Source organism: Cydia fagiglandana, chromosome 11, assembly GCF_963556715.1.
Source record: "Cydia fagiglandana chromosome 11, ilCydFagi1.1, whole genome shotgun sequence".
Classification (NCBI taxonomy): domain Eukaryota; kingdom Metazoa; phylum Arthropoda; class Insecta; order Lepidoptera; family Tortricidae; genus Cydia; species Cydia fagiglandana.
The window spans coordinates 17,198,813-17,222,829 of NC_085942.1; the positions used below are offsets into that span (position 1 = coordinate 17,198,813).

Here is a 24,017-nt window from a genome sequence, read left to right on the forward strand (position 1 = left end):
TTGCAATTACTTCAGAAGTTACTCATAATAACTTACTTTCTATGTAGTACAAAGATAATTCAAGTTGATCGTGAGATTTATATCTTTCTTGATAACTTCCTCCGGCCGTTTGAGATTGAAAGACAAGCTCTCTCGGGCAATTAATCTAACATCAAAGCTTTGACATGCAATATCAAGACTTGCATCTCGGCCATCTCTGATGATAAATTTTGCTGTACAAGATTGAACCATGATAACTGACAGGATGGGATTTTGATTCTGCTATGTGAAAATTCTATTTTATAATTCTTTTATCATCGCGGGGTCTTAGTTATAAGATTTTTTGAAAACTTTGGTTCCCAACAACCCAAAGGGGAAAACTCAAGTATTGCTATGGTAAAACAATATTTAGAAATAAATCTAATGGTTCCCAATATAAATATACCTATAGAATCCAAATACTCTCACGTGATTCGTGGCTAATAATAAAGTAATTTATTTCCATCGCGTTTTCTCATTATAATTGGCAAACTTCAAGCTACTTATAATTTAAAGCTCCCAAGTGATGTAACTAAATAAAGCGATTATTCAAACTGCCATTTTATGGTCTCATACTAAAAGCAACACTGACCACTGAACATCGTTGAACCCTATGCCTTCGGAATAAGGTTTATGAGAAATCAGTTAACAATGTGGAAGATGGTACAATAGAAAATTTACCTAATGTGTCGTAATAACGAAAGTAAGGAGAGAATCCGTGAAACGGTTTGCGTAACTCACCTGAATTTGGCCGACACCGTTGGTTCAGCAAGTTTGTGCAATATTAACTTAGAATTTTACGCAAAACTGGTTGCATGTTAATTAAATTATATGTATTGCGGTGGTTCTATTGAGAGCATGTAGAAAATTAAAACTGCAACACTTCACATGCATGAACCGTCTAATCTAAACCTTGGGATTTGACAAAACACTTTCTAAATACCTAAGCCACATCCTAAATGAGAAGCCTGAAAAGTAGATAATCTTATAAGCACGAAATAAATCCAACTTTGTATCGATTGTAATAAAATTTTATGAAGAAAGTGAAACGTGTTGTGCAATCGCCAACAAACCAATGCAAGTAAGGCTGAAATTATTTGTGATTTAATATTAATTTACAAAAACTGTTGTGACAATTTGAATCCCCTTTTTAATCCCCGACGCAAAAAGCGGGCTGTTATATGTATACATATTTGACGCCGATGTCTGATGTCTGCCTGTCTGTGGCACTGGCATCTCAGCTCTTCAACGGATGGGCCGATTTCGATGCGTTTTTTGCGATTTTGTTTGCATTATAGCGTATGTAGTGTTTTATTTATTTAATAGTTATTATAAATTCAGTATTAAGTATATTACGTCTTGCCCACTTCGTATCTCGGTCAGTCCGTCACTATGGAATGACATACACATGATCATTATAAATAGCTGCAAAATTTCCTTAACATCAATATTTAACTACGTTTCGTTCTGTTCACGTTCGCACGCTCTATAAACCAGTTAGTTCAACGACATCGACAACATCGCGCCATCTAATAAAACTTTACTGGAGTAACTACTCTCCAGCGCTATTATTTTTATGGCTTCAGCTTCTAACTGCGTTTATGTGCATCCATGTTTAGGTTACATTCATCTGCTTTCATCGAGTGGCCTAACGCAGATAGAGACAGACCTTTCTTTGTAATAAGCTTTATCGCCTTGTGGCTTAATAGGAAAGTGGACAGCTTCTCTATACGAACGTAGTCCCCATTTTCCTTCTTGGATACTGACATTATGGAAAATATTTTACACAATTTGAAATATATATTATGGTTGTTAGCTATGGTTAGCTATGCCCTTCGTTTGATTCGTTTTAATTACGAATATTAGAAGAGTAAGGGGTAAAAACAAAGTTTTGGTTAAGTTATTGAAAATCTAAGCATTATTTTATCCTACCTGAGAAAGGTATCATAACTTTTACGTAGGTATAATTAACATTCATTTTTCGTATAGGTATAGCAAATCATAACAAATTACTACTTCAGTGTGTATCCAGCTACATAAGTGAAAGATTTAAACGGAACAGCATTTAACACAGAACAGTTATAAGTTGGAAAAATCTATTACATACACAATAATAATTTAATTGCCTATTCCCACCGTCCGACAAAAAGCAATGACGTGTGTATTATTAACTTTCCTGTGACAAGTTTCTTAAAGATGACGTGTGTGTGACGCGAGTGGCCGCTAAATAATTCAGCCCGGATATTACAGGTCACCCTGCTAACCCAGATCGAACCGTTCTTTAGAATATATAAATTTATTATTATATCTACCGTTCTACACCTTTCGGTAATTACACATATCTGTCCTTTTAAATTAAGTGTAAGTAATTATGGCAACCTTAACGACTGGTAACCGAAAAAGATTCAAGTAATTAAGACTAAATATCAATCAAGAAGAAGAATAAGTATCAATGTGATCAACTAGGCTAAATCCAATGGGACTCGTCTTTGGCAATAGAAAATATAAACCCATCTGTTTCAGTTGACATGCTGCTATATGCTCTCATTCTTTGTTATGATTCTACAGTAGCACGGGCTCTTGTATACATTATGCGACATTGTTTATAAAATAAAGTACCTAAATGCAAACTTTATCACGTGTCTTTGATCCTTTAGGAGTTAACCTACTTCCTAAAGAAGTAAAACTTCGTTCGGCGGTAGAGATAAAAACATAATTTTATTCCGCTCAAATTCAACTGCTGTGCAAAATTAGAAATAACAATACTTCCACTAAACAGCAACCAAACTTAGCACTATACTGGGATGTGATTTGGCATTTGTGGTCAAGGGCCGCAAACTTCAATAATCGAATACGTGCAGAGGGCCTACCGCAAAAACCAAAATTCGAAAATTGCGCGGATCTTTCTCTTTTACTCCAATGAAGGCGTAATTATTAGAGTAACAGAGAAAGATGCCAACTTCTATTTTCGCGGTTATAGCCCACGTATTTCCTAAAGCACTCCAATGTTCAAAGAGCGTTAGAGATAGGTCTTACCAGCAGGGTGACATTGACTTCTTCTGAAATTCGAATTCAAAGATAACTTAAACCTACGTACCTGGTAGTAGGTGTATGGTCTCCAGAGTTGCTGACAACACCAACGAACGTGAAATTTATATTTAAAGTGCCACAATACTTCTCATTATCCTTTGAAGATGAAAGTTTTCCAAACTGTCATGGTATAAAAACACAATACAAGACGCTGATTGGTGTAGTTTTTTACCCTGATTAAATTGTAAAGTGCGTATCGGGACTCGGGGCACGTTCGGATTAAAATTTACTCGCATTGAGAATAATACGGACGGATGCCTTTGTGTTGGCTGCGCGGGTCAACACACCGATACTCGTTTACATTCCAATCTGTGCTCGTGAGCATTGCGGGAGATGCAGGCGCTGTGCGCAGTTAATTCATTCTTGTTAGTGGGTTCAATTCCATTAACTTTCACGTTGTTGTATTTAAGACTAAGTTATCTATAATACATTTTGTCAAAATTGACAAAATTCTTCAAGGGATTTTGATCTGAGATTATGCTGCTATTGAAAGCCACGATTGGATAAAGATTGAGTTGCAGTATGGAATAAAACATGTGCTGAGAGATGACGCGGTGGCATCTCAAGCTGATCGAGTTATCGTGTTTTAATTACAATACAAACACAGATTTTAGTCTTCCACCGCTGCTGGGTTTCTGGACCCCAACATAGGTACCTAAATACATTGACCAAAGAAACTTTCCCTCCCTTAATCGCAGTTGAATGTATCCAGTCATCTTCATACTTGAGTAGGTACCTATCAGTGGCGGCGCGTCCATAAAAGCCGATTCCCACCGGCTTGCCTGTTTTTGGACGTTTGAGCAGAGTTGTAAAGGAAATATGTAAGCCAAATTAGCCCCGGCTTGCCTATGGATATATTTGACGCGCCGCCACTGGTAGACTGGTACCTATATAATAAAATAACTAGGCTTCTGGGGCATCTTTAAAACCCAATTATTGTGTGAATACGTTTCTTTAATTTAAAGGCAATGCCATTTATTTATGTCCTACACTCTATTGTTTTGTCCGTCCGCGTGTCCACTTGGCTGTAACCGCAAACGGTTAAATTGCCTCCATTTGATTATAAATAGACATTCCGTTCATTCATTCAACATTCGAACGACCTTTACAATAGAATAGTTGTAATGGGACACGAAACATGACTCTTTGGAACTGTTACAGTACTGTATTGACCTTATTTTCTTGGCATTAGAGAATAAACAAAGATTACGAAATCAAATATTGCCTTATCGGCTTGAAGCGACCAGGCCTCTATTTCACCAACATGTGACAATCAATAGTCACCTGATTTGTGACGTCGTATCTGTGACTGACATATGTATATTAGGTACATTAGGTACCTATTTCTAGATGGGAGAAAAACAATAAAATCGATTACCACTAGATTTATTTTTATGAAACTAGATTGCCTCTAGTTTAATAAGAATAAATATAAACCAACCAATCTCAACCATGTCAGTGTTTTCTATTTGTAACATAACACACAGAAAACAAACAGAAAACAATTTCATCTTTTCGTCTCTGTGTAAACGTGTGTGTGCGAGCACATGTACCTACAATTAGCAACGACATTTGTTTACATAAGTAAGAAAGCATTCCACTAAAATACACATAATAGCCATTTGTGCAGGGCCGTTAAATGTGAAGACAGCGATTTTAATTCCGCACAGCAAAGCTTTATATCACATTACGTTCCTCACATAAGAAGTAAAAAGTTATGAATGAGTTTCGTAACTTCCGTGTGGCGAATTATTTAACTGCCCAGGCATGATTGCTAAGCGAGCTCATGTGACTTGAACATTTAAAAAGTAACCAGTGTCAAAACTGCGTAGTAACAGAGCGCATATACTGGTGGGTGTATACGTATGTGCCAGATAATTGATAATAAAATACCCACGCTATTATTTACACATTTAAATCTGTCTAACACATACTACACTACATACTACATTTCGTAAAACGAGATTTTCGCTTGCATTACGGTCTATATGCGTTTATAAAACAGCTCACTGGTTTCGATACCCAAACAACTATGCTTAAACGCAAAATCGCTTAAGGCTGAACCAAGCCAGAAACAGTATCATGGTCGCATTTTTATATCACCTGTGATGCCATGCGTTACTTTCGCACTTACATATTTGTTAACTAGAGCGTGAGAGGCATTGTGACAAATGATAAAGAGCCGACCATCTTACCGACCGCCCTATGCATATGTGTAGTTATGCAGCACATCTTCGGTTCTCTGGACAGACACAAACACAATGTAATAACACCGCAAGTATATTCTGTTTTTACTTTCACTTTGTAATTCGTTAATTTCACGACCCGAGTCGTTATTGTGCTGACGAACTGATACATTTCTATTTTCTCACGCGACTATTGTCCATTTCGTAATTGTTATCAATGTTATCATGCAATAAGAGATAAGAGCTTGCGTAAAGATAATAGTGGAATTTTTCTAAAATATCGGTTTCCGCTTTTTAATCCGGCCCATTAACGAAGACATCCGTTGAACCATTCATACAAAGATAAAAGTATTTATATACCGATCGCTGCGTCACCAGTTCTCTTCTTTTCAACTTGGCTTGACACGCTGTAATAGCTTCGCAAAGAGAAGACCAAAACCTGGAAATTCAGAAATCTTAGGGAAATTTAGATGAGAAGAGAAATTTCTGCACTTAGGTAACACCTTATTAGCACTCCAAATTTTTATTCATCATGCGTCTTCCTCAAAATTATGCCAGATTCCGAAGTATGAACCTTTTGAAATATCATGTAGTTTAGTAAATATATTATCAATTATGGTATGCGGCAAGATTATCAACTAACATTTAGTCTAGGTATTTATTGAAATGAATAACCAGAACACAGTTGGCCATTTTTATTGTTTTGACAACATTCGCATGAGTCAGCGTAATAATTGGGTATTTAATGCTCATAAGTTATCATGCATTGTCCACGCAGTTATAAAACGTAAATATGATTAAGTACTGCTGAAGTACAAACTGGAGTAACCAGTATAGCACATTGTGTCGCTTGGTTGTGAGTTGTGAGTCAGTCAGTGTATGCAAAATGTGACCAAACGTTTTGCTGGCTCAAGATTAATGAGTCTTAGGTTAGTCATCATTTCCTTGGTGAGTAATTAGCATTATCAAGACGTAATGGATTCGTCTAATTACCTTATTGTGTGCAGCCAGCTTAGTAAAACCTTAGTTACAAAAAATGTTGAGAACTATGGAGTTTCCGGTCTTTAATCGTTTGGTGAACGGATTGTTTTCATTAAGTATGTTACTTACTAAAACTTCAAAAATAACTTTTACAATCCCCTGCATGTGCATATATTCATCGAAACCGCCATAAGAAAAATTGTCGAAATAGGAAAGGGGGTGTCTAAATTAACGGAGAAAAGTTTTATTTCGTTAGGTTTGCAGATGACATAGCAGCAATAGCAGAAAATTCTATAGAACTAGAACAGCTTGTAACGGAAATGGACCACATATTTACAGAATTTGGACTTAAGATCAACATCAATAAAACAAAAACATTAATAACATCTAAGCACAATAACAAAACAGACCCTATTAAAATCAGAAATACAGTAATTGAGCAAGTAAGAAGTTTTAAATACTTAGGAAGCATTATAACATGCGACTCCAGATGCACTTCGGATATCATCACACGCATAGCCATGGCTAAAAAAGCTTTCAACACCAAGAAACACCTGCTTAAAGCAAAGATATCCCGAAACATCAGTAACAGATTTATCAAGACCTACGTCTGTAGTATAGCGTTATATGGAAGCGAGACGTGGACATTAACCCAGCGTGATAGAGACAGATTGAGCGCTTTTGAAATGTGGACATGGAGAAGAATGGAAGAAATAAGCTGGAAAGACGGGAAAACAAATACGGAAGTATTAAATTTGGTAGGTGAGAAGAGATCTCAGTGTTTTTTAATTATTGAACATTGTACATGAGCCGACGCTAATGCCTTGAAAATACAGTATAGGCCTGTCAAGTCAAGATATTTTGTATTAATAGGTTCTCTTGTCTGCCACTAGGCCCAAGTCTGGTTCCAACGGGCTCGGGATTATTTGTTCATTTATAAAATCAAAGAATAATTTTGGAGAAAAGGTATATTTTGCAGGTTCTACTGTACCCGTAGTGCCCTCAACAGCTTTCACATTTCGAAGACACGTACGAGGTCTGAGGATTCGGTTAGCTTTCTCGGTCTTATTAGTTTTTCTACTGTGCGAGCTATATGTTCCGAGGTCTTATTCGTTCATTACTCTAGCTAGGCACAATTCATTGATCTGCCACTGAATTCTATGCTTACCGATATCGACAAAACCTCAAAACTACGCATTGTTCACGAAAACAATAGTCGTATTGCCATTAATACTGCATTTCAGCTAAACCCGAGTACAATACCATTCTAGTGACGTAACCCGTATTGCCGGCAGCTGCAAAACACATAAATGGCTGAATTCCGACACAATAACAGCAACACTCGTAATTGACCATCAGTAGACTTTATGTCTAGGCAATAAGGAATACAAAACGTCAACGGACAGTGTTGATGATGGTACAAAGGAAGTACCATAAGTCATGGACTGGTTTAGTCATATGCAACGTTATTAGTCAGAGCAAAAGTTATAGAAACAGTGATGGTAATTTTAGACGAATGAACTCAAGTAGGTGAATCATTCTCCGATCTGTGTATGGCTAATACTCTTACTCTAGTATGTTTAGTTAGACTCAGGCGCGTCAGGCGCAAATCTGGAGAATGACGTTTTATTACCACAGTTTAATAATTAGTTTCATGTGCAGAGATGTCCAAAAGCGCATACGCAGAATTGAGTTTTTGATTCGATTTGTTTGACCGCAGTATTCATAAGACACTAAGATTATGTAGGTTAAAGGGTTATAAAATATGGTTACGCAATCGTTGCATAAAGGCGTGAAAGGATGAACCGCAAGCCGCTAATGCATATTTTTATGAATGCCTACTTATGCGACATCGCCGTGTGTCAGACGCGGGCGAGACACGGAAATGATTCCTTTGACCCTCGACTCGAATGTAATTTCTTGGACAATTAAATCATCATACCTTTTATGCTATTCTTATTTTATAAGTACTTGACATTTTCACTTTTTTTTTTCCTAGCCTATTTCAGTGTCCCACTGCTGGGCAAAGGCCTCTCCCCTTAATTTCCACGACTCCCGATTTGGTGCTTCCTCCGGCCAGTTGTTCAGGAAGCTGTCCAGGTCATCTCGCCATCTCCGTTTGGGCCTGCCGCGGCCACGTCCCTCTACCGGCATCCACTTGGTGGCTAAGCTAGCCCACCTCTCCGGATGCATGCGGTAGACGTGACCGGCCCAGTCCCATTTGAGCCTAGCGTAGCGGTTTTCTCGCCTACGTCAGCAATGCGGGTTTTTCACATTTTCACATACTCAAGACTTTTAACACTGTTAATATAGAAGAAAAACTTAAGGTAACTCACCCAAAATTAGGACAGGTTAGTCGAAACAAACTGCTATAACTCTAAATTTGAGCAAGATGAGTGATGACATTCCGATATATCCTGCTAAAAAATGGCTTTATAAAAGATGCTGTTTGGAAGTTTAGTAGGTTTCTATTATCTACCCATGTCTCTTTCCAACGAGATGCATGCGTTAATGGATTTAGCAGAAAAGATCAGGCAGATGCTTTAGAAACGTCAGGTGGCTTGGAGACCGTAGGACGTGAGCTATACGTACACAAAGACATCACATCAGGTGTTTTATCGACACCTGCTTTGATACAAGAATGTAAGTTATGTACGTCCATGAACAATGCTAAAGGACATTTCTTTGTTTGATAAGATGCTAATTAACCGCTGGAAACGACTGTTAACATTATATTGCACTTCATACTGAATCCATCGTCTTTTAAGTTACAAATACCCACCGTCAAAAAACCTGCTGCGGACACAACACAAAGTTACATGTAACTTGAATCTTGGCATGAACATTTCAGCATATACAATTCAAGTTTCTAGTTTTTTAATTTTAAAATGAAAGAGTAATTTCGAGTACGGCGTGACTCTTGGGTGATCTTAGCGTGGCGCATGCCATTGAAGAGTGTTATTGTATTGAAAAAATATAACGGGAGTCAACCCCGAGGTCCCCGAGGCTCGAAGGGGTGCTCGTATTTATATTTATAGACATTGCAGTGACGCGAGACTTTTTCTTAGAACTTAGGGACAAACTGCCGCGAGTCTAGGTAGGATGCAGCAATGTAAAGGTTCACGATCACTTCACGATACAAGGTCAGGGTTGGTGAAAGGGACCGGCCGGTCGAAACAGGTTCCCCCGGTCAAGCGGCGGGATAGGCCATTGTACTTACATAAAAGTTACGTGGAATTATGCTCGGAGCGCTCGATAATATTTTGTTTCTGGTTAGATTTTCTACAAACATATCCTGCGGTAAGGCATTTAATTTGCGTGGCTGTCGATAATTTGGTTATCTTGAAGATCATGAGATTCAGTAAAAAAGTAAAAATCTGCCGTAAAAAAATATTGTTTCGCAAAATTATTCGTCGAACCAATCTGCACGGGGTATAAAAAAGTAATAAAAACGGAGTTTAAATGATATAAAAGGGTACTTAAAGTTAAACGAAGGTTACTTATTTTGGACGACATTGAATTATGGCTTATGTTAAAGCAAATAAAAACTTTAAAGACAGAAAATTATGGCTTTTATTTTAATACAACATTAGCTGACCTGAATGATTAAATTAAACTCGGCTGCCTACTTATATTTTATAATTTTGTGCAGGTGGAGATAAGGTCACTGAGCCCATCTGACAACTTGTCTTAATTTTTTGTTAGTATTTTTAGTTTAAGGCTCGATTTATAAAGGGTCTGTCTAGACTTCAAAGCTAATTTAGCATTGACGGTTTGAGCCTTTGAGCTCCATTTGAGTCTCCATTAATGTCCAAAAACAGAATACTTTTTATTTAGTTTTTATCACGTATCATTGCCATGGCAATTATTGTTATTTAAATTAGTTGAATAATGTCTTATCAGTATCACTTCAAATGTCATCGGAAAATCCATTAAGCTCTTATAATAATCAGATTAAATAATACGTGTGTCAATGCATTGCATATAAATACTATCATGGTCTTCATCCTGTTTTCGATTATTTTTATCGTTACTTAATGTATTTATTCATTATTGAACTTAGGAGGTATATTTAAATTTAGTTTATATTTAGATATCCTTTAATGGTATCTTACGTAAATCATTTTACGCGTTTTCCCATCGGTATTACGCTACGTCTTACGTAGGCGAACAACGCGCGAACGCGGCGCGGCGCGGCGCGGCGAAATCAATCCTTTGATGCCCATAGAAGTGTCCTACGTAAGCGATCTCGTTGCGAACGCGGTGCGGCGCGATTTGCACGCGAATGTCAGGCGGCGCGGCGCGGCGCGGCGCGGCGGCGGCCGCTTTCGCCGCGCCGCGCCGCGCCGCGTTCGCGCGTTGTTCGCCTACGTAAGACGTAGCGTTAGATGTCCTATTTTGCGAAGCGCTTGAAGATTTATTTACTTCTTATTACTCTCTCAAAGATGTGGGCCAAAATAGCCACGATATGGGTGCTGCAAGACGGGCGAGGATCTGGTAGCCCCAGACAGAGATGGCGGGAAGACCTGGACGCATATCTCAACGACTGGCCGGAGATTACTCAAAACCTATACGAATGGAAATCGAGGGGGGAGGCCTTTGCCCAGCAGTGGGACACCGTATTGGCTTATAGTAATAATAAACTCTTCTCAGCTTGTAAAAGTAGATACATTTCTTTGTAGTTGCAAATTGAGTATTGGATTTCATTTAACTTTACGGTCATAGCCGTCATAGGTGACTTTCCTTTGATGATGCCATGTTGGTCTGAAAGTTCGACCGTTCGAAGATTGCATCAAGGTGACGTCACCAAAGTGCATTCATTGTTCAGCCAGGCGAAGCTCGGTCACGCTCAATTGCATTTCCGTTTTATAGCTGTTAAGAACAATATAAAAACTGAGGTAAAGATGCAAAATACTAGCTCAACCTTAAGGAGTAGGTACTATGTACTTATATACTAGTTTTGGAAAGGGCATCGACTCTCAGTCAGGTATAACCGTTACCCCTAAACCAGTAACCGCAACAAACCATAGCAATCCGGTTTGACCCGCGAACTCCATTAGAGTACCTACCTACTAAATTAGTGATGTGGGGAAATTTACCCTTCCCGGAAATATTCTCAAATTTCTCAATGAGTAAATTATTGGGAACATTACTGTTGCCCAAGTCATTACGGAAGGTTGACTTTTTACTCGACCTGCCATCGACTAAGTATTTTTCTTAATTACTCGTAATGCATGTTAATTATAAGATGTAATAATCTAATAATGTTTTGAAAAGATGTGTCCCGCCGAGTTTATTGCCGGTCCCATATTGGGATATCCTCCTCCAATTGAGGGGGGATTTAAATCTTCTCGGGGCAGAGGTGTACAGTTGAAGCCGGTTTAGGTTTATTTGACGTTCATAAGCGCATTGTAATATGCCTACTTGAATAAACTATTTTTTATATTTATCTAAGCAATGCATAGCTTGGTCAAAACGTATTCGGCGTCATAAGTAAGTTTTAGTAATTGTCCAATATTCAAATATCCGGTATTGAAAAAATTATTTTCGAAGTTTACTACATTAAATATTGTTATGAAAACATGCTGTTTTTTTATTATGTTATAGCAAAGTATTTAGATTAGAACTGGAAATTCATTAACTAACCCGTCATGGTAAAAATCCCGGTAACGTAACGGCTCATTATCAAATCGATTAGATATAGTAGCTAGACTAAAGCTAATTAAAGTAGGACCTTTTTAATTTATTAGATTTCAAATGAGTCTGCGCAATTTTCCTGGAACAAGAAACAGAATAAGTGCGAACACATTAGAGTAAATATTAGAGTTTCGACTGAACACACAATACCTATTATAGTAGTTACTTACATAATAGTGTATTCGTCCTATTAGAGGCCGGACTTATCATCTGGCGGTCAGATAGTACGAGTACAGAGTACAACGCGAGTGTCACGACGTAGTTAAATTACCTAGTTGTTATTTCCTGAAATATTTCTTATAGGTACTATTTTCGTATAAAATTAAATAATTAAGTATATTAACTTGACCCCATGATCTTTTAAAAAAAGGATAAATGCATAAAGAGACAGGTTTATTGTTATGCGATATTTTATTAAAATTGTAAATGTCAACATTTAAAATTTATAAGCGTCATTTATTTTCTACACCCATTACGTCAGTTCGGTCTTGCCAGTAGAGCGATAAACACATCTCTACGAAACCTTGCGAATAAATTGCAACTATACAAGTAAAATCCAACTCGAAACGTGTAACGGTACAATAAGAACACAAACACGCTAGGGAGAAAGCGTCGGTGAAAGCAAGCATCGCCAGTGTGAACCCCGCGTCGCGACGAACGGACGAAATAACCTCAAAATGTCGCTCGCGATCATATCCGCGGTCATCGCTACAAGTGCCTGCATTTATTGGTACATGAACCGACACAAACCGATAAAGCACATTTTATGGGAGCTCCGCTACAATTTGGACATGCAGGGCGCGGGTGTCGGCGGCCTTATCGACGACTGGGTGAATATGACAAGGAACAAAATAGTGTTGCCAGACGCAAACAAGAGAATCGCAGTGATAACAGGCGGAGCGCGCGGCATAGGCACTGAAGTCGTCCGAGGATTATTGAAAGCGAACATGATCGTGATTATGGGAATTAGAAAACCTGAATTAGCGAAAAAACTGGCGGAACAATTGGAAAATGGAGAAAATTTGCACGCGTTCCAATTGGATTTACTATCTCTGAAATCAGTGAAAGATTTTGCTGATGCAGTGTTGACGAAGTTCCCCGAGATCCATATTTTGGTAAATAATGCTGGGATAATGTTTGGAGATTATAAACTGACGGAAGACGGCTTGGAGTCCCAGTTAGCTGTCAATCATCTTGGCCATTTCTATTTGACACATCTATTGTTGCCAGCCCTGAAAAAGGGCGGGAATGTTGGGGAATGCTCAAGAGTAGTAAATGTGTCATCCTGCGCCCATTATCCGGGAAAGATATACTTTGAGGACATAAATTCGGAACAGTATTATGACACATCAGCTGCCTACTCACAGTCAAAACTGGCACAGGTAATTTACATATCTTATTAGCCTAATTGCATATTAACATAAGCTAGTTTTGTTAGTTTGGTTTTTAATAATGTGTTTTATTCTTGTTGCAGTTGATGTCAGCAAGATATATTAACAAGATTTTAGAAGAAAATGGCGATAGAGTAAGATGCTACTCCGTACACCCTGGGATAGTGGACACAGATTTGTTCAATGGCACATTGTTTAGAACAGCATTTCCGTGGGCCATGAAATTATTCTTCAAAAGCCCGGAAAAAGGAGCGGTGTCTATTCTACATGCATGTTTCAACAAAGACTTGGAGAAGAAAGGGGGTTTATACATCAGCAATTGCATTGAAGGCATTAGTAACAAGTTCTCTAATAATGTGGATCATCAGAAAAAACTGTTTGAAATGTCTTGTGACCTAGTCAAAATAGATAAAGATAGTTTCGGTACAGCATTCAATTTCAATTTCAAAGCCTTTAATTTCGAGCATACAGTTAATAATAATATTTAGTACAGTTTTCGTTATTTGTTCATGTGTTTGCAGCAACCGTCGGCTCGACGTGTCCTTTTGACACAAAGGCCTCCTCCAATGCCTTCCATGCCTCTCTGTCTCTATCTAGTCGTGTCCATAGTGGACCCGCAGTTTTCCTTAGATCATCTGACCATCTTTTGTATTGTCTGCCTCTTTTCCTTTTTGTGTTGTCTCGTGGGGTCTGTTTGACCACTTCTGCTTTTCCCTGAGCATGTGGCCCGCCCACTTCCATTTTAGAGTTTTTGATTTTAGAGTAACATCTTCTAATTTTGTGATCTCTCTTATTTCCGTCGCCCGTTTTCTGTCTCTTTTTGTGTACCCTAACATGCTTCTCTCCATTCCCCTCTGGCATGTTATTAGTTTTTGTGTCATTTTTTCTGTTGCGGCCCAGGTTTGGCATCCGTATGTTAGTATAGGCAATATACACATATTGAAAACTTTTCTTTTTATTGAGATGCGGTAATCTTTATTTTTCATGATGGTTTTTAGGGACCAGAACCTGTTCCATGCATTTGTGACCCTTCTGTTCATTTCTTGTTCAGCTCGGTACAGCATAAAAGTCATTAATTAAGTTTTTTTAGATTTGGAAGACTGGTATGTATGTATAAGGTTTTTTGTATAATAACTATACATTCCACTTTGCAATTCACAAGGTTGTTATTTTTTATAATGTATATTTAATTATTAAGTACTTAAAGGTAATAAAGTTATTTATTTAGAATTGTTGTTTTTGTCCCATTCCTATTAGCTTAAGCAATCATGAATTTCAAAAGAAGATATTTTAGTCTTGTAGGTATATGTATTGTTTAAAACGTTTTTAAATAAAACAATATCTCAAGATTGTGTAGTCTTTTCAAAAATGCTAAAATGCCACAGTATAGTAAATATAACAACAAAAAAATATTTTTACTATTTTACATATTTACAGCAATTTAAACCAAATAGGTACAAATTCATTTATTGTAATACCTATTCAAATGCCGAGATATTTACATGATATGGTAATCATTATTATCTTAAACACTCAATAAGTAGCAAGTCTTATATTTTATCACACAGATAACAATATCTGTCTTGGAAATTACTATCAGAAGAGATTTATGTACCTACATTATTACAATAAGGCTGCATAACATTTTTAATAACAATAAAATTATATGCTTCATTTATATATATTTTATTTTATTTACCATGTATTACACTGTATTCTAAAAAGTCTACAATATTATTAGTGTTCCGTACAAAACTTTGTTTACGGAACACTTATGGGATCACTTCGGTCTTGTTTTTTATTCTAAAGAAAATACATTGAAGTAAAATGGCCTCTATGAATTCTCTCCCTAATATGAGTTCTATATCTGTTAATGTTATTTATTTTTTAAATAATTTGACAGCCAAGACACTAACCAATTTCAGCAAATCCTATCACAAAATCAGGATGTAATAAACACATCTAAATAAACAAAGCAAGCATAAGCTACAACTTACCGGCTGAAAAATCCAGACAATCCTTTCTTCTTCAGCTTCGCCTGCTCCTGGTCTGATGTCACTTCACCAATATCCTCCTTAGAAGCACTAGATCCCAAAGAACACTCAGAAAGACTTGACACTGTGCTCGAAAATGACCCTCCATCTTTGCCTCTCTTATGACCACTCACACTCCCTCCCCAGTTCAAAGTACTTTTTGGAGAATCACTGGTGTCACTTTTCTCACATGTTGATATCGAGAAGTTACCTTCATCACTGAAACTACTCTTCTTAGACAACTTGTCAAGGTCGTCTGAAGTGTCTTCCGAAGGTTTCTCCACTTTAGGGCTCACGAAATGCAGCTGCTTAGTGATGGGGTTGTAAGCTAGCTGCATGTTGTCGAGAGCCTCGCTCAGCCGCATCCCGCCCTTCTGGCATGGCGAAGCCATCGCGAATGTTTGAATCTCGAACGCGCTCACAGACTCTGATCATGTTTACGCGCTATGGGGTTTCCCAGAATAGCCATTGTTGATATTTTCGTCAGGCGTTCAGAGATTTAATGTTTTCATTACGGCTCTAACGGATCACTTATAGCACTTAATGTTTTATCATAGTGTAATTAGTTTTGCATAAAGATACAATACATAACAACCTTCGTTTATGGAAACAATATTTTGTAAAAATATTTACAATTTATTAATGAATACTTCTACACATTAGCTAATGTTCCATAATAGGTATGGATATTATTTACACTACGAAATATTTTTTATTTTGCCTTAACTAAACATACTAAACACAAAGCACACACCCATCGCCTTTTACTTTCTACTGTAAATAAATTGACATTTGCTCACTTCGTCTTGGCAAGCTAGCTCGGTCCATAGTCCGAGTTGTACCAATACCAAAACAATATGCTCCTTTTCATTCCTCTTATGGTCATCAAAGCTTAGTGCAAGTGAGAAAACATTTTAGCAGAACTTCAACGCTCAATTCGGACGCTAATTTCAAGTGTCAGTATTACTGTGAAGTTAGCTGGGTTAAGGTTATGCTATAAAATTTGAAAGAGTCATTTCCGTATGCTTAAAGTTTGAGTATAATGCTTCTTCGATTTGGTAGCATACAATAAAAATGATAAAAATGACAGCTTGTAACTATCTTCATTCAGTTAGATGCGTTTCGTTACTGCATGTACTAATTTTTAAACGGTCTTTAAGCTCACTTCACTTGCCACATAAAAAAAAACAAACGTCATCAATATGTCACCATTGTTCGCTTAGCCATGACTGAAAGATGTCAAACGAAGTTTACGGAAAAATTTGAAAATCAAAATTATGTTATTTATGTGGGAATCCTTGTTGCTTCGCTAGCCGTGTCATATGTTTACAGGTACAATATTATAAATACTAACCGGTGAGTTCTATCACTGCTTCGGAAATTGTTAACGGCGTTGCAAAATTTGCAGATTTCACTTCGCGACGATAGCAGTCAGCTATGTGCTGGGATGTGTGGCTTGTTATTATGGGCTGAATTCTAACGTTCTGGACAGTTTAGTGAATAAAATAAAGTGCCATTCATTGGTGAGCAATGTTGAGGATGAGGCCGAGAAAAGCGGCGAAACGGTAAGTTAAACTGACACTATTTATATTGTTTACGCTGCTATTATAAGGTCGTTTGCGTCGACGCCTCTTTATTACGTACTCATTATCCTTTATAATCGTGCAGGATTGTGTAAAGAATCATGATTTGTTGTGTATGAAATTTGTTTACTATACTTGTTGATTTCTAAGTGTCAACTTGATTTCACTCAAGATTCATTGAGGTAGGTTGGACCGGACTTGTTATGAAAGTAGTTCAGATTACATGCAGTAAAAGCTTTAGTAAGACTCTAATGCAGCAAAATTATATGTAAACACTTTGAAAATTAACTTGTGTATTATTGATAAAAACAAAGAAAGAAATAAACAAACATAATAAAACTTAAAAATCTATAGATAAACAATTTGCCCCAGATCGCGTGTATTTGTGTATTGTTTTGTTTTCCAGTAAGTTTTTAAGTACCTATTATAATTAACCTAACTAATTAACAAAAACATGTTATATCAAACTGCCTTACATACCTTAAATTATTCGCCTATAGATATTTTGTCCACACTTTAGAGCACTATTTTATGTAACTATCCAGAGCTTCCATAAAATCTATACACCGTGTTTTTTTTTGATTTCCGTTAATTGCAAGGGTGAATTCCTGAGCTTAAATCAAGTAACTTTCTCAAAGACACCAATATTCTAATTAACTCCATTTCGGAGATAATCAATAATTTATTTTTTTCTTATAAGGCCTCTACAAGCGTGTACACTTGCCTTAGGCCCGGTTTACATATTGATTAGTGTTTAGAATGAGTTCATACATTTGCTACTAAACTTAAGTACAATCTCGGTCGATCGATGTTCGAAATGACATTGATATGTCACAGATTTCAATTGTTTGGTTGAGTTAAATGTAATGTCCGTGTTACAACAACGCTATATGCTACATTTAATTACTTTTGATACCTTTTTTTTTTTGTAAAAAAAGGAAAAAAAAATTTTTTTTTTTTTTAAATTAACAATGGCATTTATTTGTCTTAAACGTACTTAACCATAGCCCGAAGTTAACGGAATTCAATAAAAACACGGTGTATAATAATAAAATAGTCTTCATGTAGATTATAATTGATTCAGTAATGTTCAAGCAGGGTTGTGCTACATGTGGCTCCGACAGCTGTCCCCGACATGACTCTGCCGCGTCCTCGGAGCCCTGGGTGGGGCTCCAAATACACAAACAGTTGGACGAAGCCATTGAACAGGTGAGCCCTTTTATTTTCATTAACTTTTAAATACTTCATCCTATATTTATTATTTTAGTTTATCAAGTATAGTATTAAATATATCTAGATATATAGATATCTAGATATATTTAATACCTGTGCAATGTATTTTATTGTACTCTCAAATGAAACATACATATATTTGTATTCTGTATTAAGCATGGAAAATTTACTTTACAAATATTACTATCATCTTTGTTGATAATTCTCATTAAGATAAAGATATAGTGTAAATTGCCATTTGCTATAGATAGAAGATCACAGATACAGATAACAACTTAAACTAGCATTAGGGAATGCAAATCGGTTATTTTCGGTTATTTTTTGTATGGAAATAATCAGTTATTAACCGAAACCGCAGTTATTTCCATACAAAAAATAACTGATTTGCATTCCCTAACTAGCATTAAAGAAACATAAGTTATAATAATATAAATGACCTTTTCTTAGTTTGGGCTAGGTTGATCCGTCTAAGATGTCCCCTGATATTTATTTATATTATGTATACACCAGGGTATTATGTGTGTGAATGTTGATAGTGTTCAAATTGGTAAAAACTGTAAAATCAGAAACTCTAACATGTTTAAGCACTAGTAACTATTTGACAATAAACACACCAAACCATTCCCACATCCAAAACCCCCGGATATAGTAATATGCCAGTGCCCAGTATCTAAGTTGTCATTCTAGGGTTCCGTACCCAAAGGGTAAAAATACTGAGACTTTGCTTTCTGTCTGTCTGTCACAGTTGAAATTTTCACAGATGCTGTATTTCTGTCGGTGTAGCTTTATTTGACGTTCATAAGCGCATTGTTATATGCCTACTTGAATAAACTATTTTTATATAACTATAACAACAACTAAAAACAGAATAAAATAAATATTTAAGTGAGGCTCCCATACAACAAACATGATATTTTTTGCTTTTTTTTGCGTAATGGTACGGAACCCTTCGTGCACGAATCCGACTCGCACTTGGTCGGTTTTACAAATTAGTATTAGCTGGAAAACAATGTTTCTTTTATTTCAAACAGCCAAAGTGTACTTTGAACAATTTCGTAATCAACTAGTGTTAGCGTCATTAGTTATAACTGACGATAGGTTATTGTCAAGGGCAATTTTATAATTTATTCATTTTTTAAATAACAATGGCCTTCATTAATAACTGGCCGGAAAAAGCTCAACAACGGGAGTCGTGGAAATCAAGGAGAGGCCTTTGCCTAGCAGTGGGACACTATAACAGTCTATTAAAATTAAAACAACATAAACACCATAAATAAATAAAAACCAGTCATGTGGTCCTTGTCTACAGTATTTTAAGATCCAGTTGTTGGTTTAGATTTGATTCATATAGACCAGATTCATATTTTGTTTGTTTTCAGTTTTACAACGCGATACTGGAGCAGTTTATCAACGCGTGGTACACGAGATTATCAGAGAGATGGCTTTTTACTGACGAGTTGAGGTTGCAACTCAGACGAGCGTCTGCCAGACTTCTGCGGAGGGCGCTCAAGGTAAACTGAACCTTATATCAGAAATAGACAGTTTAAAATAGCATGGCAATGGCCACTGTTATTGGTGACTGTTTCTTCTTCTTCCTCTTTCTCGCGTTATCCTGGCATACTGCCATGGCTCACGGGAGCCTGGGGTCTGCTTGACAACTAATCCCATGAATTGACAGAGGGGAAACTAGGTCTTATTGGGATTAGCCGGGTTTAGCACGATGTTTTCCTTCGTCGAAAAGTAACTGGTAAACAGTGGCGTAGCTAGAGGATATGGCGCCCGGGGCAGGCACCAAATTTGCGCCCCCCCTCCCAAACGAAATGAACTAACGAAAGGGTCACTTTGTTACTTATTAAAGTTTACTTTTAACTTAGACAAATACATAATAATTATATGTGTTTTTATTACATCGGTGGCTAACAAGCTTACGACCCACCTGATGGTAAGCGGTCACCGCATCATATGGACGTCTACACTCTAGGGGTGTTATATTATTTACATGCGCGTTGCCGACCATTTTAAAACTTATACACTTCTTTTTTGGAGGTCACCATAGCCTGTAGTCTGTCGAGAAAAGGGAACTTATTTAACTTATGGATACTTTATGGAATGAGCTCCCTTTTCTCGACGAATTTCCTGCCGCCCGCTGTGAAGGTAATTTCTCTTAAACCGCACAGAGCGCGACCATTTAGATTCTAGGGTGTGAGGATAAACACTGCCTGCGGCGAGCGGTGCAGTGATGGCAAGCTGTAACCGTTGGCAGTTGCCTAGTTAGGCAGCATGTCAAACATTTTTCAGACAACAGCTCATTGTACTTTACCTACGAGCGGTAGAGAACAACCTGTATAGAGGGTAGCTAAAAAATAACTGCATTCCCGTTGCCAGGGAGGGTTTGGGATTATAATGAGCAACTTTTACTATGGGCCCAACCACTAAGTCACGAAAAAAAAATTTGGCTGTTTCATACATTTTGGCTGGTCCATTTTCTTTATAAGGTAAACTTTTTTTTCGCTTTTTCGGGGTTGGTCCCGTCGAAAAAGTTGCTCAGTATAATAGCAAAACCTTCCTAGCAACGGAAATGTAGTTATTTTTAGCCACCCTGTATAGGAATCCCCAGTACCTACTGTCGTCCGACAGATATGCAGCAGCAGCTATTGGAGCAGGTTCCATCTACTACGGCTCATATGCGCCTGCCGGACAAAGGGCTAGCGATCCATTTGCATAGGTAGTCTCTTGGGCAATCCATAAGATGGTAACTTCCCGACAGGAGACCCCTGACGCAAAAGACGCGCTAACACGGAACACAACTCTGAAGCACTCGGCCCGCTCGCCTTATAAAATGAAAGCATAGCAACTCCCGCCGAATATACCTCTGCTTGATAGTTTCTGGCATAGAGTATTCCCACTGGCGCTACCGTCGTCTTTCAAGGTCGAGTTCGAGGAAAAAAGAGTACCTAAAAGATCGGCTTTCTCTTTTGAGTTGTGGGCCAGATTACCATCCGCATTTCACACATCACAGTGGTGGTAAATACGATTGACGAAAGTATCCCTGCTGCCGTTTGGCAAGGCGGGGAGGTAGTCTTTTGCCCATTTTGGCGCCCCCCCTTGGACGGCGCCCGGGGCACGTGCCCCCTCCAACCCCCCCCTAGTTACGCCACTGCTGGTAAATATCAAATGATATTTCGTACATAAGTTGGTAGTAGCTGGGGTTTGAACCCACCATCTGTGGATTGAAAGTCGCATGCTTTTACCGTACCGTTTTACCAACTGTTTACTGATGAGTTGAGGTTGCAATGCAACTTTAGCCTTGTGCCGCCCACCATACAAAATTATATAGCTAAGGAACTTTGAATCTAGTTTTATATGCAATTGGGTTGAAATTCGTTTATTCGAAAATTTTGCGAGACAATTGAAAAGATACTTTATTTGTTTTTATGAAGGTTGACATTTCATCAAAACGGAGTGTACATCTTAATGTACATTGGGCGGCACGATGATAGTGTGAATATCTTATTTGTACACAACAATCTATCTTTAAGCAGCGATTGTTAAGCAGTGGTGGCCGAGTGGATATGACGTCTGACTTTCAATCCGGAGATCGCGGGTTCAAATCCTGGCTCGTACCAATGAGTTTTTCGGAACATGTACGAAATATCATTTGATATTTACCACTAGCTTTTCGGTGAAGGAAAAACATCGTGAGGAAACCTGCATACATCTGCGAAGAAATTCAAAGGCGCACGTGAAGTCCCCAATCCGCATCGGGCTAGCGCGGGGACTATAGCCCGAGCCCTCTCGCGCATGAGAGGAGGCCTGTGCTCAGCGGGGGGACGTATATAGGCTGAAATGATGATATATATATATATATATGATGAATCGATCTTTACTAAATGAACGATTTCAGGTGAACTACTCCCGTTTCCTAATGGAGCGTGTAATCCCCTGCGCGCTGCGTCACTACACGCTGCACGCGGAGGCGGGAGCGGACGCGGACGCGGGCGGGGCAGCGGGCCGGGTGGCGGTGCACGGCGCCGCCAGCAGCCGCGCCGCCGAACTTAAATATTTAAGGAGCGTCACGGACGCCATTATGCCATATTTGCTTAATGATGACGAGTTACATAGTGCGTGAGTATTTTGTACAAATTTCTATATGGATTTTAAAATTAATTTAACACAAGCTTTGATGAATGGAAAAATATTGGAATAGGAAACCATATCAGCGATCAAAATTTAAATACGAAGATCAAACGCATAGAATATTTCGTTGTCTATTAGCTTAATTGCTACCCGCACTGCACGGAGCAGAGGGCCTACCGCGAACCACGTTCGACGTGTTGCGTACGAATTCACACTTACGTACGAATTTACAAGTGCGACGGAAAGGCAACACGTCGAACGTGGTTCGCGGTAGGCCCTCAGGCGCGGAGGTGGAAGCGGAGATTGAAGCGGGCGCGAAGGTGTGAGCGGGAGCGAAAACGCTACAAATTTCCGTCCCTGCCAACAAGTTCTTATAACCAATAATGTTGTCTCTCTCTTGCGCAAGAAACGTTCTTTAATTCGCTCTATAGACTGCGTCTTACTTTTGAACTGAATGTTTTTTTTTTCAGAGTATTCCACGTCCTGGTCCGTGAAATATTCGCCGGCTGGGTGTTATTGTCCCTAACGGACCTCCTGGCGGACCCTTACATAATTAACGCACTTATAATACTGGCCACGGGGGATGAGACTATGGCACAGCTAAAGACCACACCCGACTATAGGGTGAGTCTTACTAAAATAGATTAGTGTGACGGTGAGTCAAGCTAATATCAATCTTATTGCAACGATATAAGGACTAACTCCATTTAGAGAAAGAACGTGACTGTGACTCTAATGAAAATTTGAAGCTTTTCATCATAACAGCCAGAGGACGTCCATTGCTGGACATAGGCCTTCCCCATAGAGTGCCACAATGACCGGACTTACACCACCCGCATCCAGCGGACTCCCGCGACCTTTACCAGGTCGTCAGTCCACCTTGTGGACTCTCTTGTTATAATGCGATTAATGATGCTATATTATTTATTATTCGTTTATTCCCCAGGTGGAGTTCCTCTCAACATTAGCCCGACAATCAGGCTCCACACACGAAGAGCGAGCGCGTCTTCTCCACGTAGACCTGGAACTGCTGGTGGGCGAGCCGCGCCATCTATACGCCTTCATGCAACACGTCAAGTCTACAAACCAACTGCAGCTCCTACAGTTTTATAAGGACATCAGTGAGTGTTGTGGCATATTAAACTTTATTACAAAGACATAGGGTCCACACACGAAGAGCGAGCGCGACTTCTGCACGTTGACCTGGAACTGCTGGTGGGCGAGCCGCGCCATCTATACGCCTTCATGCAACACGTCAAGTCTACAAACCAACTGCAGCTCCTACAGTTTTATAAGGACATCAGTGAGTGTTGTGGCATATTAAACTTTATTACAAAGACATAGGGTCCACACACGAAGAGCGAGCGCGACTTCTGCACGTTGACCTGGAACTGCTGGTGGGCGAGCCGCGCCATCTATACGCCTTCATGCAACACGTCAAGTCTACAAACCAACTGCAGCTCCTACAGTTTTATAAGGACATCAGTGAGGGTTGTGGCATATTAAACCTTATAACAAAGACATAGGGTCCTCGCACCAAGAGCGAGCGCGTCTTCTCCACGTAGACCTGGAACTGCTGGTGGGCGAGCCGCGCTATCTATACGCCTTCATGCAACACGTCAAGTCTACAAGCCAACTGCAGCTCCTACAGTTTTATAAGGACATCGG

At 38.5% G+C, this 24,017-nt stretch overlaps 3 protein-coding genes across 3 annotated transcripts in view; 2 read left to right on the plus strand and 1 right to left on the minus strand.

The window, feature by feature from the left end:
* The window catches only part of LOC134669077 (TBC1 domain family member 12-like), a 64,372-nt gene extending 48,186 nt beyond the window's left edge, over nt 1-16,186 (minus strand). Inside the window, exon 1 of the mRNA XM_063526600.1 lies at nt 15,361-16,186. Coding sequence (XP_063382670.1) covers nt 15,361-15,788 — 428 coding nt within the window. The 5' untranslated portion in view covers nt 15,789-16,186. The remainder of the gene's footprint in view (nt 1-15,360) is intronic.
* On the plus strand, nt 12,440-14,593 carry LOC134669076 (retinol dehydrogenase 11-like). Its single transcript, XM_063526599.1, has 2 exons — nt 12,440-13,354; nt 13,447-14,593. Exons 1-2 carry the CDS (start codon nt 12,650-12,652, stop codon nt 13,849-13,851), a joined length of 1,110 nt encoding a protein of 369 aa, XP_063382669.1. The 5' UTR covers nt 12,440-12,649; the 3' UTR covers nt 13,852-14,593.
* Nucleotides 16,187-16,576: 390 nt separating the features above from the next.
* LOC134669090 (sorting nexin-14-like) lies at nt 16,577-23,711 on the plus strand. Its single transcript, XM_063526621.1, has 7 exons — nt 16,577-16,728; nt 16,805-16,961; nt 18,078-18,188; nt 19,592-19,723; nt 22,117-22,337; nt 22,820-22,973; nt 23,296-23,711. Exons 1-7 carry the CDS (start codon nt 16,622-16,624, stop codon nt 23,509-23,511), a joined length of 1,098 nt encoding a protein of 365 aa, XP_063382691.1. The 5' UTR covers nt 16,577-16,621; the 3' UTR covers nt 23,512-23,711.
* The last annotated feature ends 306 nt before the right edge of the window (nt 23,712-24,017 follow it).